This window comes from Ochlerotatus camptorhynchus, unplaced genomic scaffold (genome assembly GCF_037179485.1).
Source record: "Ochlerotatus camptorhynchus isolate MF236.1 unplaced genomic scaffold, CSIRO-AGI_Acam_v1.1 ptg000112l, whole genome shotgun sequence".
Taxonomy (NCBI): domain Eukaryota; kingdom Metazoa; phylum Arthropoda; class Insecta; order Diptera; family Culicidae; genus Ochlerotatus; species Ochlerotatus camptorhynchus.
In genome coordinates this window covers 3249340-3267420 of record NW_027040602.1, presented here as the reverse complement: position 1 = coordinate 3267420, position 18081 = coordinate 3249340, and the positions used below count along the sequence as shown (strand labels likewise).

The 18081-nt window shown below is 43.5% G+C and overlaps 1 protein-coding gene across 8 annotated transcripts in view; it reads right to left on the bottom strand.

Annotated features, from left to right (window-relative positions):
- Positions 1 to 1900: 1900 nt before the first annotated feature.
- The window catches only part of Clk (circadian locomoter output cycles kaput protein Clock), a 35704-nt gene continuing 19523 nt past the window's right edge, over positions 1901 to 18081 (bottom strand). For 7 of the 8 annotated variants that reach the window (XM_065219893.1, XM_065219892.1, XM_065219898.1 and 4 more), the window contains exons 3-8: positions 5816 to 6319; positions 5418 to 5748; positions 5141 to 5357; positions 4766 to 5077; positions 4237 to 4706; positions 1901 to 4178 (exon numbers count right to left, since the gene is read on the bottom strand). In XM_065219893.1, the coding sequence (XP_065075965.1) occupies positions 2850 to 4178; positions 4237 to 4706; positions 4766 to 5077; positions 5141 to 5357; positions 5418 to 5748; positions 5816 to 5856 (2700 nt within the window). In that variant the 5' untranslated portion in view covers positions 5857 to 6319 and the 3' untranslated portion in view covers positions 1901 to 2849. Of the gene's footprint in view, positions 4179 to 4236; positions 4707 to 4765; positions 5078 to 5140; positions 5358 to 5417; positions 5749 to 5815; positions 6320 to 6476; positions 7165 to 18081 lie in introns of those variants that run through there. The other variant, XM_065219900.1, reaches the window with a different exon arrangement.

The window sequence follows — 18081 nt, the reverse complement described above, 5'->3', positions numbered from 1 at the left end:
CACGACTCGACATTTCGTACTCGAGCTGGACGGACGTAACACTGCATGATGCGGCAAATAGTAGGTTTGCTTGTTGGGTGGATCTTCTTTCGAGATATAAGACATTAACAAAACAAACCAAAGGGGCGAGCTGGGTCGTTTCCCGATTTCCCTTAGAATCGCTCGTTCTGCGCTTGTTCTTGTTTCACTGGTAGCAATACCAGATCTCAGGAATTTCCCTTAAATCTACTGAATTGATTGAATTTTCGAATACGTTTGCCAAATCTCATTTTATAACGTAAATTTGAGTTTTTTCACGGAATTAAACGAATGGATGCCTATCCTACAATCTAAGATCTTCAACTTGGAAACTTGTTTAAGCACACAGAATTGGCCTAGAAAAAAAATCCAGATTCATAGCTCGGCGTCGGTGACTTCAGAAATATTGAAAATCTCAGATTTTGATTTTTGTTTGAAGGTCTTAGCAATATGGGCCTTTAAATTTATTTTATGATTTTTACTGTATCGAAAATAAGTTATAAACAAGTTAATGCTTCCAAATCTATAGAAAATATTTTTTTTATGTAGCTCTTCTTTACATTTCATTAAGCTAAGTTTACTGTTTACATATGTATTACTTTTTAGAAATATATTCAAAATTCTTGACAGATGTTCATAGGAAACTCTATGCATGAGAAATTTTGAGCCTATAATTTTTCCTATAGAGATTTTATTGTATAAGTAGTTCCATCGAACCATAGCAGATCAATGCTTCACAAATTACAACAAATCAGAACAATGCATGGTGAAATTTGGATTCCTAATGACCCGTTTACGTTCAGCTTTTAGTCTATGAGCCAGGAATGCAATCTAGCGGGACAAAATTGAAACTCCAAAACTACAGATAGTTTAAAACTCATCCGCATAGATGGTGCTAAATCATTTTTTTTAACACTGACATTCTGCAGACTTGTCGTGTTCTACATCGTTAACTCAGAAAGTTGTAAATAGGGTTAACGTCCCTTAGTTAGCCCATGCAAAGTAGTTTCCCTTATCAAAAAGAATGAGAAAACAATATTTTCACAAATATTTGTTGTTTAAAAAAAAACTCGAAAATAGGGGGTCACATTTCGCAAATTTAAACGAAACATTTGTTGTATGAACGCAATATAATAAAGTTTGTCGTTTCGACTTGCAAAATGAAGCCCGTTGACGTTGTTCGAAGAATTGTTTATTTTTAAAAGAGAAACTTTGATAACAACTCAATTTTCTCGTCAATTTTCTACAATGTTTAAGTAAAAATAAGGCATTTGGCGCCATCTATGTGGATCAGTTTTGAACTATTTGTCTATACCAAAAATTGATCCTCGTTATAATAAGCATTTTTGGTCACGACAACAAGCTACGGAAACGCTTCGTTTCGGATTTATTATTTCAAAGATAAGAGAGCAGATGGGTTTGCTGGTCGAAAGATCATATATGATTACCTTTGTATGGGTCCCCTCACATTGCTCAATCCCAGGCAATGAGAAGGCAGACTCTTTCGCAAAGGTGAGTGCACAACAAGGCGAGATTTATGATAGAAGAATTTCACATGTTGAATTTTTCCCATTAGTACGACAGAGTTCCCTTGGGCGGTGGTTACATTCCATTATTCCAAATGTTTGGAGAGCGTGGTTCAAAGGTCTGGACGTAAGTCGGGGATTCCTTCGCGTGATTTCAAGACTTATGTCCAACCACTATTCGCTAGACGCACATCTCTACAGAATAAACCTCGTTGACAGCAATATATGTAGGTGCAGAACCAGTTATGATGACATCGATCACGCAGTTTGGTAATGCCCGGGTAATGACGCCTCCAGAGCACCATAGTGGCCCGAGGTAGACAACCCTTCCGTGAAGTAAGAGATGTATTGGGAACCCGTGATCTTCCCTACATGCAAGCGATCTACAAATTCCTTCGTTTGTCTGATGTTAGAGTTTGATGCGACCATCCCCTCCTTTCCACACAATCTGCAGCCATTGTGTCCCAGTCTTATTATCCTTCTGTTTCTGTTCTACTTGCCCCTGCCCAGCCCGGATTTGGTCAACCGTCCGAGAGTTCTGAAGGAGGCTTCAGAAACCAGTTTCCTATCTAGCTCCTTCCAATCAAAATTGTTACCCATTAACCTCGAGCCCGCCACGAGTAATTGGTACCCAATACTAACCTAGAACTACTGCTGTTTAAAATGTAAATTCAAGCATTACTGATTTTTGGCTCCGCAAAGTGTCACACATAACTGAGCTTAGTAAATAAACGAACTAGTTAAAAAAATTTGTCCCGCTAGAGTCAATTCCTGGCCGACGTGACGTCCAATGACTGATTTCATTTAGACGATTACTCAGGAGACCGTGTATCAGATAGCCTAGTCACTTAAAGCACGATATTATCATGCCGGAGGTGACGTATTCCATTCCCGATCCGGACTAGAAACTCTTTCAGGTTCGAAATTTTCTCGAATTCAGTATCATTAATAAAAAGCTCCCAATCATTATCGAGTTGCTTCAAGAACTAAGTCTAGAGCAGCCGAAAGCTCGCGTAAGAGCGTTCAAACCGTGACGAAAAACAATTAGGTAACGTGACTCGCTATTTTAACCCAATGTGTTGCAAAGGTCTTGGCTGTTTGAATTAGACTTGGTACCACACAGAAAAAGTGGATTACTATTTCAAACGCTTGTACTAGCTACCCCATATAGGCACTACATTTTAGAGGCGTAGTTCCTTAGAAGACGATACATGTAATACTCACTTCTACAGCCCAATTTCAAAAGCTCAACCAAAACAAGTTGACGGCACAATATCATTAATATCCCGCACATTACTGGTAAAGCTATATATCACTCCTGGGGTGACTCCTGGTAGACCCACCGCCAGGAGAACCATGCGACGAGCTCTGCGACTGATGATGCTGGGAGTGCTGTGAGTGCTGTGAGTGCTGTGACTGATGATGTTGCTGCTGCTGGTGATGGTGATGCTGAGGATGATGGTGATGATGCGAATGTTGGTGCATTTGCTGTTGTTGCTGTTGTTGCTGTTGTTGTTGCTGCTGCTGCTGCTGCTGCGAATGATGATGGTGCTGTTGTGGTTGCTGCTGTTGCTGTTCTATCCCGGAAGTGAACAAGATTTGCGCTTGTTCCTGTGCCATTTGGTACTGCAGCAGCTCCATGCTATTGCCACTCGAACCGGAGGGATTTGCTTCGGGATTTAGCAGTTGCTGCGAGGATTGCGGTTGTTGCTGCGGCTGTTGTTGTTGTTGTTGTTGCTGCTGTTGTTGTTGTTGCAGGTGGTGAATCGGGACGGGTGTAAGCTGCATATAGGAAACCATTTCATCAGCAGGGTCTCCCGGAAGCTTCGGTTGTCCGGTATCGGTGAAGTTGAGCTGCTGATTGGGATGGAAGATCGGTTTCTGATCCGGAGGTATGGACATCTGCTGATCTGGTTGTGGCGGTTGTTGGTGGTGGTGAGAGGGAAGTAAGTTTTGCGGTTGATTCGCTAGACTAGGATGCGTTTGGTACTGATGACTACTGTGAGGTGACTGGTGATGTTGAAGATGTGATGCACTGCTACTACACCTACTGCTAATATCGTTGGTACTGCTGGGAGCGTTCGGGAACGGTAGAGTCACTATGGAGGGTAAAAGTCCGTAGCGAGCCATCAGTAGTTGCTCCTGTACCCTTCTCAGTTCTTCCTGCTGATGCATGATTAGATGCTGTAATTCTTCGTGCTTCCGTTGCAGCTGATCTTGGACCTGGTTTTGGGCTGTTGTTAGCACAAGACTTCCTGCTGCGGAGGGGACATTAGAATGAACCGCGAAGGCAACCGGAGAAGTTGGGGGTATCGGAGATATCACACTGGTTGCCGTGTCCGGTGGAAAACTAGCTACCGGTTGTACTGGAATTGCTGCCAAATACTGTTGCGGTTCGATGAATGCAGCGGGGCTGATAATTTGGGTGACGGGTGGGGTGATGATCGTTGCTGCCGGCGGAGGTCGAAGTTGGTGCTGCGTGGTGGCAAGCATCTGCTGATAAGACTCCGGTGAGGGTTGTTGGGAATTCGGAAGCATCTGTTGTTGGAGTATGAAATGTGTCGTCGAATGTTGACTACTACCATCCTGGGAGGCAGATTTGGAGTTGAAAGTATTGGAGCGCATCCGAGATTTCTAGAGAATAAAGTTTTGATATAAGCTTGAAAATAGTCTAACATTAGGAGCCACTTACCGAACTATGATGAGTCATCATCGATTGCCTACTGCCCTGGGACTCGGCTGAAATCGATGTTGCTGAATCGGACCCAGGTCCTTGGTAGGAAATGTACCGATGTCTTCCTCTCGATGAAACCCCTGTGGGAGATCCTCCCGGTGTTGGTGCTATCCTTGACGTTCTCGAGCTCTTCGAACTCCACGGAGATGTGGCCAGTAGACTTTGGGACGAGCTCGGTTGAAACTTTCTCTCAACCCCAACACTAACACTGTCCGCATCATCCGAGAATTTACTCTCCCCTCCAGCTTGATTCCGCATTTGTTTCATCACATCGGCGTAGCTCACTACCCGGTGCGTACACACCACGAACTCCGGTTTCGAGTTCCATTGGTGATAGGTGATGTAGAATCGAGTTTGAAGCCAGATCCACTGTTGACCTTTGGTCAAGAACCGATAGAAGCACGAGGTACCCTCACCTTTTTGCATTACTGAAATCGTGTAAGCATTTATACAAAAACTCTATCCAATGTGTTGAAATATTCCTTACAAGCTTCATGACACGCAACGACCTTCTCCAGGTCATCGAAATGGTAGTAATCATACCCGGAAGTCCCGAGAACTTCAAACGGTAGATACCCAATAATCGGAGGCGCCCGGTGATCCAGAAATAGAAACTTCCACTCCAAGCTATGCCTCGATGTGAACTCGCTCTTCGAGCTGTCCACAATCGACATTTCCCTGATCAATTGAGGCGTCTGCAGCCGTCCCGTTCCCACAAAGATTAACCTCGTATCGGCATCGGTCATGTAGCCACTAAATCTGGACGTTGTCATCAGCGAATCTGCATCTACGTCACTTCCTATAAAGACGCATTATTGGTTCAGTCAAAGAAACGCGGGGTCAAAGCAAGAACCATACTCACTGAAATACCCGGAAAACTCTACCATCTCATAGGAAACCTCGGTCCGGTAGTCTGCCGTACCCCTTTTGATGTAGCACGAGAAGGTAACCTGATTCTCACGGGAAATACCCGTCTGCAGTGGATCTACTACCGCCGCCGGATTCAGCAGGATGTTGTACAAATCATTTTGATCATCCTCGTACACCATGTCGTACACGGTCATGTTGAGCAAATCACTCTGAAAGGGCACAACTGTGGAATCAATGTTGAAGTTCAACTAACATGATAGGATACTCACAGGTAGGTGACCAAGCAGCGACGTTATACTCTCCGATGCGTAGAATACGCGTCCCGTCGACGAAAACACGATTATAAACCCATCCAGAGCTTCCAGAATCAGATGCGTGAATTCTTCATTGGACAGAAACGATGGCTTCCAATCCGTGTGGATCTCGTGCACCCTTGAGCGGACCGCTATTTCGTTGTGACTCTTCAGAAATGCTATCGTCGACTTGAGCACGGTACTCTTATCCATCTTGCGGCTGTTGGACGACACCATCGAGCTAAGCTCGTTGACCAGCAGGTTGAACTGGTCCCGGCGTTTCTTCTCGCTGAGGTTGCGGGATTTTCTAGAATCAAAAAAAAAAAAAAAGATTAATTGGTTAAATCCTGAAAATGAATCAGGCAGGAGCGTACCTTTTGGTGTCATCCTTATCGTCTGGATCGTCCTCCATCATTGAAGGGGATAGCGGATCTATGTTGACAATTTTGCTGTTTACGTTACGAAACAATTAACTAGGTTGAAGCTCGTTGTTGGCAATCACTGGGAAGCTCCTCAATTATATTCTTGAAGCACGTACTATATGGTTATGCTACCTTACACCTAATTGATATCACATTCAGTTTCCTTCTTCGGTCGGTTTTGTTTTACGCAGTAAATCTAATTATATACACTATTTTCTCTAACATAAATTCAGCGTGTGTAAGTTTTTAGAGACCAACTAACTTAATTTGGTCAGTTGGATTGAAACCTCGTTGCAGATCAAAGCTTAAGTTACGTTACAGTAAAAGTTTGGTTTGCACAGGTCCTTGCAGCTGCGAAGTATGGGTCTGTTGGTCATGCTTTTGTATTGAATCGTGCCAAGACGAATTCCACCAGATGTCTAGTATTGTGTTTCTTGACCAACTTGACGACTCAATCTGAAACAAGACCAAGAAAATCGAAAAACTAAATCAATAACCCTTCCGAATGGTAATATTTCTTACATAATCCCCACCCAACCAACAATCTAGAAGTCAATAAACGACGAAAACATTCAATCAAGCAATCCTGAATCAACATAAAACCCGTAGTCACCGTCTGCCAGGAAAACGGCAGAGTAAAATCAACAAACACATTGTCCGACGAAAACCACGCGCCTCATGCAGTTATGCAATCGATCGTTGGTGCTAGCGGAAAGGGGAAAGAGGGGCCTTGACGAGGGCTAGAATGGCTTCGCGTTGTAGCACACATGTGTAGTGGCTTAAAAAAATAACGAGTACCTACATGACCACAATTCGCAAATGAAGTAACACAGAACACAAACAAAGGCACATGGAGCGTGCATGAAATTCTGCCTATTTGCCGCCGTTGAGTGTGTATAGTCGAGCAGCGATATGATGGGGTGGTTTCACATCTACATTCCCGTCTGGCGGTGTCATCGATACAATCATCAGCGGCATGTTTTACTGTCAATCACAGCCAAAAATATATTTTTTAGAGCAATTATTATGTTTACACTCCCTAAGACTTGCAATTTAGTCAGCATTAAAATGTTAAATAACTCTTTGTGTATTCCATAAAAAAAAAAACAAATCTTCATAGTACGAAGGTGTAAATAAGTAGATGGATAGATAAGCAATGGTGCTTTTTCATTTGACCTTTAATTCTGTTTGATTTTAAATTGTTAACTCAGCTCGTGTAGACTTGATCCCTCAAGGTTTAGACACACTAAGTTCTGAGATATGGGTGTGAGCAAAATAAAAATCTCTTTTGGGAGACTTATTCCCGAGAATATTGACACACTTGATCCCGGGTTGCCTGTAATAAATGAATTTCAAAAAAAAAACATCTGAAAAAGGAGCTCAAGCCTCCCCCAATTCAATAAAAATACGTTTCAAGGCTTGTCTTTATTGCGTCTGTACCGTATGCGTGATAATGTTTGCACCATCGTACAAATAAGGTTCCCGTTTCACCTGTGAATACAATGCCTTGGTTTTCTTTGCATGCACGTAACCTATAACTCATACCGTAGTAGGCTGTGTATAAAAGAAAATGATTTACTTAGTTTGACAGTTGCACCATGACGAAGTGGCAGCATATTCGTGATTTGTCCCACGCGCAACTATCGCAAAAAGACATTTCAATCGCCGTGGGAGTGTCCCGGTGGACCGTCAAAAGGGTTTTAGACCGAGAAAAGAAGGGACAACTATCCGCGAAGGTGGCCACAGGACGGCTCGGGTTCCGAGGGTTATCGCTGCTATCAAAAGGAAGATTCGGGTGAATCCAGTGCGTCCAATAACGAAAATGGCAAAGGAACACGGGATCAGAGACTTTACGGCACGGAACATCGTATACGAAGATTGCGGGGCGAAGTCGCGGGCACGGAAAAAAAACTCACATGATTACCAACCGCATCCGGGAGCTACGAGTCGAACGATGCAAGAAAATCTTGCAAAAATACGGTAATCCTGTTCACCGACGAGAGCATGTTTACCGTCGATCCCGTAGTAAATTCCAGAACCGGCCGGTATATTAGTTCTCTTCCGGTAAGAGACGTGGCCGACGAGCACAAGAACGTGTATCTGACCAACACACTTAATCTAGCTCGGTAAAATCTCCAACAGCCGATTACCTCGGCATTTACTTTTGCTGATATATCTGCAAAATATCTGTTTGTTAGCTGATATCTCAGCAAAATGATATTTGTTAGCTGAGTCTTGGCAATTGTTTTAATGAATCTCAGCAAAATAAATTGCAGAACTACTCGGCTGTTGGAATCTCGGCGACAAAAATTTAAGTGTGAAGCATCCTCCTAGCGTTATGGGGTTTGGATTGGTGGCTTCCGATGGCAAAAAAAAATGGACCCGGTGTTCATTCCAGAAGGCAACAAGGTTGTCCGATCACGGACACTGGAGATGGTGTGGCAATCCTCGGCTCGGAGGATTCCAGCTGATTTGGCCAATTCCCCCTGTGGGAATGCCAACACAACGAAAAGCTCGACTGAAATTCAACTCAACTCATAGCCCTGAAAAGGACTGTTTTGGCTTCGGCTTGTCCAAAGAGGAAAAACGAGAATGAATTAAAACTTTCAACGGCGCTATATTTCGGTGTTTGCTTTACAAAGCTTGTGGACTGTATAATAGCGACGCGCAAAATGCGTCGCTTTAAATGTGTTTGGCTTTCTTCTTTTTGATGTTGCATTCATTCATTTCCCCTTCATTCATAACCAATCAGCACTCGCTGCACGCTCGTTGGTTTGTGGTCGGTCGGTCGCTCGTCGCTCGGTCGGTGCTGCTGCTTGCATGCTCGTGCCAAGCCAGCGGCAGCGTAAGGAAATGGTCAAAGCTTGTTTTCAGGGTCTCGATACAAATTACACATGTAGCACATTAGGGTTAGTTTCGGAAACCGATTACCCGCGGTCGCCTCGGGGTTAGTAGAGTTTTTAAAGGATTGGGTAAGTGGTTAGGGCGATTACACAAAACAACTACTACTACTACTTCTACAACACATTACGTTCGCTTCAATCGCGAACATTCTCCCTCCGGGCAAAGAGGAACTTGATAAACAACAGAGGGCTGGGTTGAATCAAAGGGTAAAGGGGCCAACTTCGAGATTGGGCGGCGGAAAATACCATGAGAGGTTTGGACATCTGCAACCCTAACAATTGAATCTGATCCGGGGTAGACTTTCAGAATTCGAGCCAGTTTCCACGCCTGAGGTGGAAGGTTATCTTCCTTCAACAATACTACCATCCCTGGAGTTACATTCTTGGAACCCTTTGTCCATTTTTGACGGGTTTGTAGGGTATTCAAATACTCGCGAGACCATCGCTTCCAAAAATGGTCACGGATACGCTGGACAAGCTGCCAGCGTGTAAGTCTATTAATGTTTACATCTTCAAGTGAAGGTTCCGGAATAGCAGTCAATGGGCGACCAATGAGGAAATGCCCGGGCGTAACAGCTTCAAGCTCATTGGGATCTGAAGAGGACGGAAACAGTGGTCGGGAGTTAAGGATCGCCTCGATCTGTGTGAGCACAGTGTAATACTCCTCAAACGTCAGCGAAGCATCACGAAGAACTTTTTTAAGGTGTGTTTTGGTACTCTTTACTCCAGCTTCCCACAACCCCCCAAAATTGGGCGCCCTGGGTGGAATAAAAGTCCATTTTATCTCCCGAACCTGACAGAACTCATTCAACTGTCCATGCAGTTGATCACTTTTGAACAACTGGAACAAATCGTGCAGATCAGATTTGGCTCCTACAAAATTTGTCCCGTTGTCCGAGAACAGTTCCTCGATGAGACCTCGTCGAGCAACAAAACGATGAAGTGCTGCAACAAAGGATGAAGCAGACAAATCCGATACCAATTCCAAGTGTATGGCCTTGGTGGTCATACAAATAAAAAGACAAATGTAAGCCTTCACTAGAACAGGTTTCCTACTGCCTTGGCGAATGAAAACTGGCCCTGCGAAATCAACTCCTGATTTCGAGAAAGGTGGAGCTGGAACGACTCTAACCTCAGGTAGATCGCCCATAGATGGCTGAAGCAACCTCGGATTGGATCGGAAACATGTAACACAAGACCGGATGATTTTGCTGACAACAGAACGAGCATTCAGAAGCCAGAATCTCTGGCGGACCAACGAAATGAGACCAGACGGACCAATGTGCAACATTTCGCAGTGCATTGCTCTTAGCAACGATTCGACAATTGGGTTTTTATCAGGGAGTACGGCTTGGTGCTTTGAACCATATGGCAAACATGAATGCTTCAGTCTTCCACCCACTCTCAACACACCATCATTCATAATAACATTCAGACTACTGAGTCGACGCAAAGGTTCACCTGATTCAAGCCGACGAATTTCGTCAGAAAATGCGACTCCTTGAATATACTTAACAATCAAATTCAATGATTCTTTCAACTCTCGCACAGTTAGGTATTCCGAAGTGATGCGTTCCGATTTGGGAGACCTTGCATTCACAACAAATCTCCTGACATATCCAATCACTCGCTGAAGCTTTCGGAATGAACTAAAGGCAGTCATAACTGGGAGGGTTTCAGGAACAAGAACGGCAGTAGACGCGGTTACTGGTTTCAATTCCGGTAGTTTATCATCGGGAAGAGGATTAAGCTCATCAATCAGATAGCTATGACTTCGCAGAGACGGAGGTCCGTTCCACCAAAGTTCGTTCGAGGCAAGGAGTTGGGAGGGTTGACCACGACTGACAACATCAGCTGGGTTTTCGGACGACTTGATGTAATTCCAATTAGCATCAACAGAATGATCAACAATTTCTGCAACTCGATTGCGAACAAAAACGTCAAGTTGAGATAGAGGCTTTTTTAACCATGAAAGAACGATCTGACTATCCGACCAATAATGGATTGAGTGGAAGTCCATCTTAAATGCCGGAAGAACCTTCATGGCCAATCTGATTAGCAACAATGCAGCACACAGTTCGGATCGGGGAATCGTCAATCCTTTGATTGGAATGACCTTCGACTTACTACAGACAAGAGATACCTTTACCCCATCATGGGTTACGGTTCGGATATAAAGACATGCTCCATACGCATAGGCAGAAGCATCGGCAAAGCCATGAACTTCAACATAAACATCTTCAAGAACGATCTTGGCTGCAATCGGAAATTGATCACCATCATCAATAGCAAGCTGCTGAAGTGCCCTTGTGGCTAAGAATGGCGCAGAAGATGTACCATAGGTTACTGTCGTTAATTCCAAAACTTGTAAGGGATCATTTGGATTTTCTCTCCAGAAAATTCGAAGCAAAGAAGTGTGGATTCTGGCAAGTGCTATTTGCCGGTACATTTTACTAACGTCAGCAGAGAAGGCGAACCGATGCTTACGAAAACGCAGGTTGATCGAGAAGATATCATCTTGGACCACTGGTCTGATCATCAAAGCATCATTCAGGGAAGGTCCATTACCCTTCGATGAAGCATCAAACACAACTCTGAGCTTCGTTGAAGAGCTCGTAGGCTTCAAAACCGCATGGTGAGGGACATAATACTTCAAAAACTTTGGAGGATCTTGAGACTCATCAATCTGAATACAGTAACCGAGGGATTCGTACTCATTGATGAACTCTGCATATTGTTTTTTCAGCTCAGGGTTTTTCAGGAACCGTTGTTCCAGCATGAAGAATCGACGAAGAGCAATCGAACGATTGTCTTCTACCCGATGAATAGAATTTTTCAGGGGCAATTGAACAATGTAACGACCATTCTGGTCGCGATGGGTTGTGGAGCAGAAAATTTCTTCGCACAACTGTTCTTCATTGGTGAGAGGATTACATGAATCCACGGATTCAATCGACCAAAACCTTTCCATAGAATCAGCAAGACTTTGCAGACCCACAGAGTAACAATGTTGTGCAACATGAGACTCTTCGATAGAACCAGCAACAACCCATCCAAGCCGAGTTTCTTGGAGGATTGGAAGTTCATCAACCATCTTGACTTGACCTGGCAGCAATAATTTGAAAAACAACTGAATTCCAATCAGCAAGTCAATTTCACCAGGAATATGAAATTCAGGATCTGCAAGTGGAAGATTTGGAGGGATGTTCCACTTCCTTATATCAAATGGAACAGATGGCATAGGGCCAGTAACTTTGTCAGCAACAAGACACTCAAGTTGCGCAGCATAGTTAGAATTACAAGAACGTATCTCAATTCTAACCATCTCAGATAGCGTTGAACGCTGACCATTTGCTCCGACTACCTCAACGTTAGTGGAGAAACGGGGTAGATTCAAAGACTTAACCAGACTACGAGAAGTAAGGTGAGCCTGGGAACCACAATCCAAAAATGCTCGACAGTATTTCAGATTTCCATCCGAATCCTTAATCTGAACCCTAGCGGTCATCAACAAACTATGACTCAGACGTGGGGGTTGCTTCAGTGAACGCGAGACTGCACTATTGGACTGGGATTCCTTGGGAACAGATTGATATTGCACATTTGGGACATTCGATTTCAAGACAGACTGCGAAACATCAGGAAAAGGTTGAGACTTCGAAATTGACTGTGAAACCTCAGAAACAGACTGGGATTCAGCGTTCGAGACATTGGATTTCGAGGTAGACTGGAAAACCGGTTTATCACTATGCAGAAGGGTATGGTGTCTACCCTTGCATTTAGAACACGTATATGACGATGTACACGAATTACTTAAATGACCCACTTTTAAACAATTAAAACAAGCTTTGATCTCTCTTACCTTGGCTTGGCGTTGCACGACGGTCATCGCTCGGAAGATCTCGCACTTGAAGTTCGGGTGGGCTCCAGTTCCACACACGTCACAGGACTCCTTTCCGGTGACAGCAAAAGCTTTGGTAGAGATGCTCTTCACTTGATTCTTGCTTGGTACAGATGGCTTCGTAACGGGCGGCTTCACGATCGCATCCTCGCACCGCTCCAGGATTGCGCAGCGCTTCTTTAGGAACTCCATCGTGTCCTTGTACGTGGGAATTTGCTTGTGGGGAACGGTTGATTCCCATTCCATCCGGGTTTTGGCATCCAGAGCTGTTGCCAAGAGGTTGACAACGAAACGCTCCGACATACCGTTCATCACTTCCTCCATGAGCTTCAATCCATCGATGTGTCGGGATACTTCGTCGACTAATTCCCGAAGATCCTTGGCACTTGTTCGGTTCATTTTCTTCAGGCTAAGCAGCCCCAGGATGTGTGTGTCTACGATGAGCCGCTTGTTTTCAAAACGTTCTTCCAGCAGCTCCCATGCTCCGGCATAATTATTCTCGTTCAAGGTGCAGACGTCGATGATTCCAGCGGCATTACCAATCAACGCTTTATCAAAGTGGTAAAGTTTGATGGCGTCGGAATCGGTGGATGTTCTCATGACGTCGAGAAACATGGCCTTGAAACGTGGCCAGTTCTCGGGTTTCCCATCGAAGGTGGGAATGGGAGCCTTGAGTGGTTGCTGCTGTACGATGATGCGAGGAATCCCTTCTCGCTGGGACGATGGCATCGGACGAGGTTGCGGCTCGGTCATCGACTGGATTAATGTTTCGACCAACATGCAAGCCTCGTTGTGTTGGTCTTCGAATAGGATGTACGTTTCATCCTGGTCCACTAGTTTTTCGGCGGGAGTCAAAGCGACGATTTGCCGATGAATATCACAATACTCTTGGTAGTACGTTTCCAAATTGCGTGTGAAGACTTTCAGCTGCACCATACTTAATTGCCTTGCTCCAGATCCAGATGCTTCTTCAACGGCCTTCCGGATCCTCGTCACTTTGGCCTTTGCTTGCCCACGAAGGTGAACAAGAGTCTTCACTTCAGCCATCTTCTCCTTTTCGGTCTTCACAGGTGTGTGTTGAATTGGCATCAAGCACAGCAATCACCTGCACAACGGTAGGCAGGAAAGGACAGGAATAAACACGTTCCACCACTTGCGCACGACGTAAGACGTTCGCGTACGTTTTGTTTTGCACACGCGACGACGAACAGGTTCGATTTCACTCGCGACTGTACTTTCGAAGAAACTTGCGGTTTTCCTTTTAGCCAAGCCACAAGAAAATTCTAAAACAAAACTCTGCGAGCTTTTCGTGAGGTAGCAGGAAATCCGATCGGCTGATCACAGCGACGAAAGGCAGGAACTTTTCGACAATCGTCAGATTGTCGAAACGCTGTTGCGGTTGCAACAGAAACGGATGGGATCACACGGATCCGGTTCGGCAGGACCAAAAATGTCCGATCACGGACACTGGAGATGGTGTGGCAATCCTCGGCTCGGAGGATTCCAGCTGATTTGGCCAATTCCCCCTGTGGGAATGCCAACACAACGAAAAGCTCGACTGAAATTCAACTCAACTCATAGCCCTGAAAAGGACTGTTTTGGCTTCGGCTTGTCCAAAGAGGAAAAACGAGAATGAATTAAAACTTTCAACGGCGCTATATTTCGGTGTTTGCTTTACAAAGCTTGTGGACTGTATAATAGCGACGCGCAAAATGCGTCGCTTTAAATGTGTTTGGCTTTCTTCTTTTTGATGTTGCATTCATTCATTTCCCCTTCATTCATAACCAATCAGCACTCGCTGCACGCTCGTTGGTTTGTGGTCGGTCGGTCGCTCGTCGCTCGGTCGGTGCTGCTGCTTGCATGCTCGTGCCAAGCCAGCGGCAGCGTAAGGAAATGGTCAAAGCTTGTTTTCAGGGTCTTGATACAAATTACACATGTAGCACATTAGGGTTAGTTTCGGAAACCGATTACCCGCGGTCGCCTCGGGGTTAGTAGAGTTTTTAAAGGATTGGGTAAGTGGTTAGGGCGATTACACAAAACAACTACTACTACTACTTCTACAACACATTACGTTCGCTTCAATCGCGAACAAAGGTCAACACGGAGGTCTACATCGGGATTTTAAGTAAGTATGTTCTTCCGTGGATCAAAGAACAGTACGGTCCGAAGCCAAATGTTGTATTTCAACCAGATGGGGCTCCTTGCCACAGCTCGAACCGCACTCAGAAGTGGTTGCAGGAACATCTTCCGTTCTTGGCGAAGGATATGTAGCCGCCATCCAGCCCCGATCTTAATCCGCTGGATTACTCAATATTGCACGTCATGAAGGCCAAGGCCTGTTCTAAACGCCACCCGAGTACAGCAAGTCTCAGACAAACATTGACCCGTACCTGAAGAAAAATGGATCCAGACTACATTATTAGAACCTGCCGTGCATTCCGGAAGCGTGTGGAGGCCGTAATTGCAGCAAGTGGAAACTCGATCGATGATTAACATAGTTTAGACTCTGAGAAACATCCCAAACAAATTAAAAAAAAACTCGAAAACGATTTTTTTTTTAATTTTGACAATGGTGCAAACATTATCACGCATATGGTAGAACTTCATGAACAACAGAATAGTTTGGTGAGCATTAAATATCAGTTATATACCATTCCATGATGTGTTTGTTGTCAAGAGGCTCTTTTGAGCTTCAATAACTCATCATGATTTTCAGAATATTGTTGATGACATATTGAGCCTGTAGTACTTCATGATGGAGGTAAGATCATGAAGTTCTACAGACTGTCCTAAAATGTTGTATAAGTCCGTGAAGCTCAAGAGAGCCTCTTGACAACATGCAAATCATGGAATTGTATCATTATGTATGGGCCATTAGGCCGAATGGGACACTAGTTCAAATGGATCATTAGTCCAAGTTTTAATAGTTGTTTACTTTTCATCGTACGGTATCGCCTTACGAAAAAAAATGTGAAATTATGTACATCCAAGATCCAAGGCATCATTGCTACAAAATGTTTCGAAAGAACCGCTCATGTTTCAAAGAAGGAAACATCTGCTATTCAAAATTTTAAACTAGATAAACATGTAATTTTTGAAACTCGCAAAAACTTCTCATGTTTCACAGAATATATCTGTTATGAAAAATCATAGGCTAAAAATTCCTCAGCTGAAAATTTTCGTATATGTGAAATCTCTTGGAAAACATTCCAAATCATTGATCAAAAAACATTGTTTACGCCCATGATCTCTTAATTTATCAAAGTCCCAGAACCATGGAAAATTAGCGATATAAAAATAAGGACAAAATTCAAGATCTTATGTCTTTGAAAAATTTTCAAGTCCACAATTATTATTTTTTGTGAGAGCAATTTTGAAATAATTTGAAAGATCTACAATCATGGAAAAAAAATTAGTTCAAGATAGGAATCTTGAGAGGTTTTCAAAGTCCAGAGTGTTGAAAATTGTTCCAACGAATACTCTCATTGATTTACTTTTCAAAATTCGCACTAATTGTCATACACCTTACACAATGTCCTGGAAAACTTAATGAGTCCGTGTAGCTAAAGAAAGCCTCTTGATAACATGCGTATCAATTAGATATTTAATGCTCTCCAAACTATTCAGGAGTTAAGATCATAAAGTTCTACAAGCTCAATGTAGTCTTGAACAATATTCTGAACATCTTTATGAATCCTTAAAGCTCAAGAAAGCCTCTCTCTTCTTCTAGTCGACTCTCAACTTATTGTTCTAGATGCACTTCCACTGTTCAAAATTAAGAGCTTTCTATGCCAACCAATGCATGAATTTGTATATCTATTTAGTGGAAAGCACAATAATACCATAGAGGTAACTCTATGACCAGGGAAGTCGAAAAAATTTCACACCCGAACCCCTAAAACCGAAAAAAACGTGATCGTTTGATATTTTAGTGGGAAAACTTGATTTTAAGTATGTGGTGTCTTCGGGAAAGTTTCTTTGGTGTCTTCAACACTTAATAGAACATATTTTTGCAAGAAAGTTTGCTGAAGAGTCAAGACACTAACTTTGTATGTGCTCGTTTAAGTTAAGAAAATTGTGTTTTTCATATATTACCCCTGAAAATCCGTTTGTTCAAAATACTTTTTTTTGTTATACAAATTCTCTATCTTTTCATATTAAAAAAAAAAACGCTTTTGACGTAGGACTACGTTTTTGTTTTCTATATGGGGGTACACTTTGCGAGTACGAAAAATGAACATGTAACGAAAGTGGTCAGGTTTTCAACGCATATTTCTCCGAAGCATTAATGTGAAATATGTCATGCAATATGCCATTCGGAGGGGGGCTTCATTCAGCAATTTTGTGGCATATAGAATAAATAATGAAAACAGTTAAACAGCTAAGAAATTTAACTAAACCTAACACAGCCATCACATAGTTAATCCCAAACCAAGCAAGCCGTAGCCACATTTCTTTTAGAGCTTCGGACGTGTTCATATCGATCGCCCAACACACGGCATGCGGGTGGACAGGCTCCCCGCAAGCAAATTGCCACCAAGGCTGCCTGCAAGAGCGCTCTAGCCAGAGAAGTAGTGAAGAAGCCACACCGCCACTGTTCGGGTACAGTTGCTCATCGTGAGAAACAACCCTGTGGGCCATCTTCATCAAGCGCGTCATCGTCATGCCGAAGAACATCATATCCATATACGTGGAGAAAGTGCTATCAGATCTCAGAATTCCCCAACAACGACAAAGATCGAACAACCCGGTACCGCCAACAATCAATACGAAACTAACGATTTTAAATTGGCTCACTACTTGACTAGCCTATTGGTCCCAAGCAAACGATTAACGTACCCTATTCTAGTTGAAATTCTAGTACTACGCAATGTTTGTTTTGATTAGCTATGAAAGTTTGACAGATAAAATGAGGGGTTATTGGTTTTTCCTATGTTTCGAGGGGTGAATCGATTAGCTTGGGACCGAAGAGAGTACCAGAGCTGAGCCAAAAAGTTGAGCACGTTATTTCGGGACCTTCCAGTCTTAGAGTTACCTCTATGGTACCGCTGCCAGAATAATACGAACCTGTGATAAGTGGCGTCACGATATAGTGTGTGTTGTTCATCGTTAAGTGGAGATCCGACTAATACTACACTTTTGCCTAGGGCCAACAGCTGGGTAATTTGCTTGCCGCTCGACAGACGACCATGGTCATCAAACCAAAACCGTTCTTTTCAGGGCGACAACAATATTTCCCCTTAAAAAGTTAATTTTCATAATTTTGCCAGAAGTAAACTCACGTGAGCAAAATTGACGCACCACAACGAGCTTAGAGATGACTGGATCAGGCGATTTACCAATCACGTGTATGCAGTCAACCAGCAGTCACTATCTAAGACAAGTGTCGGGCCTGTGCTCATTCTTGCTTTAGA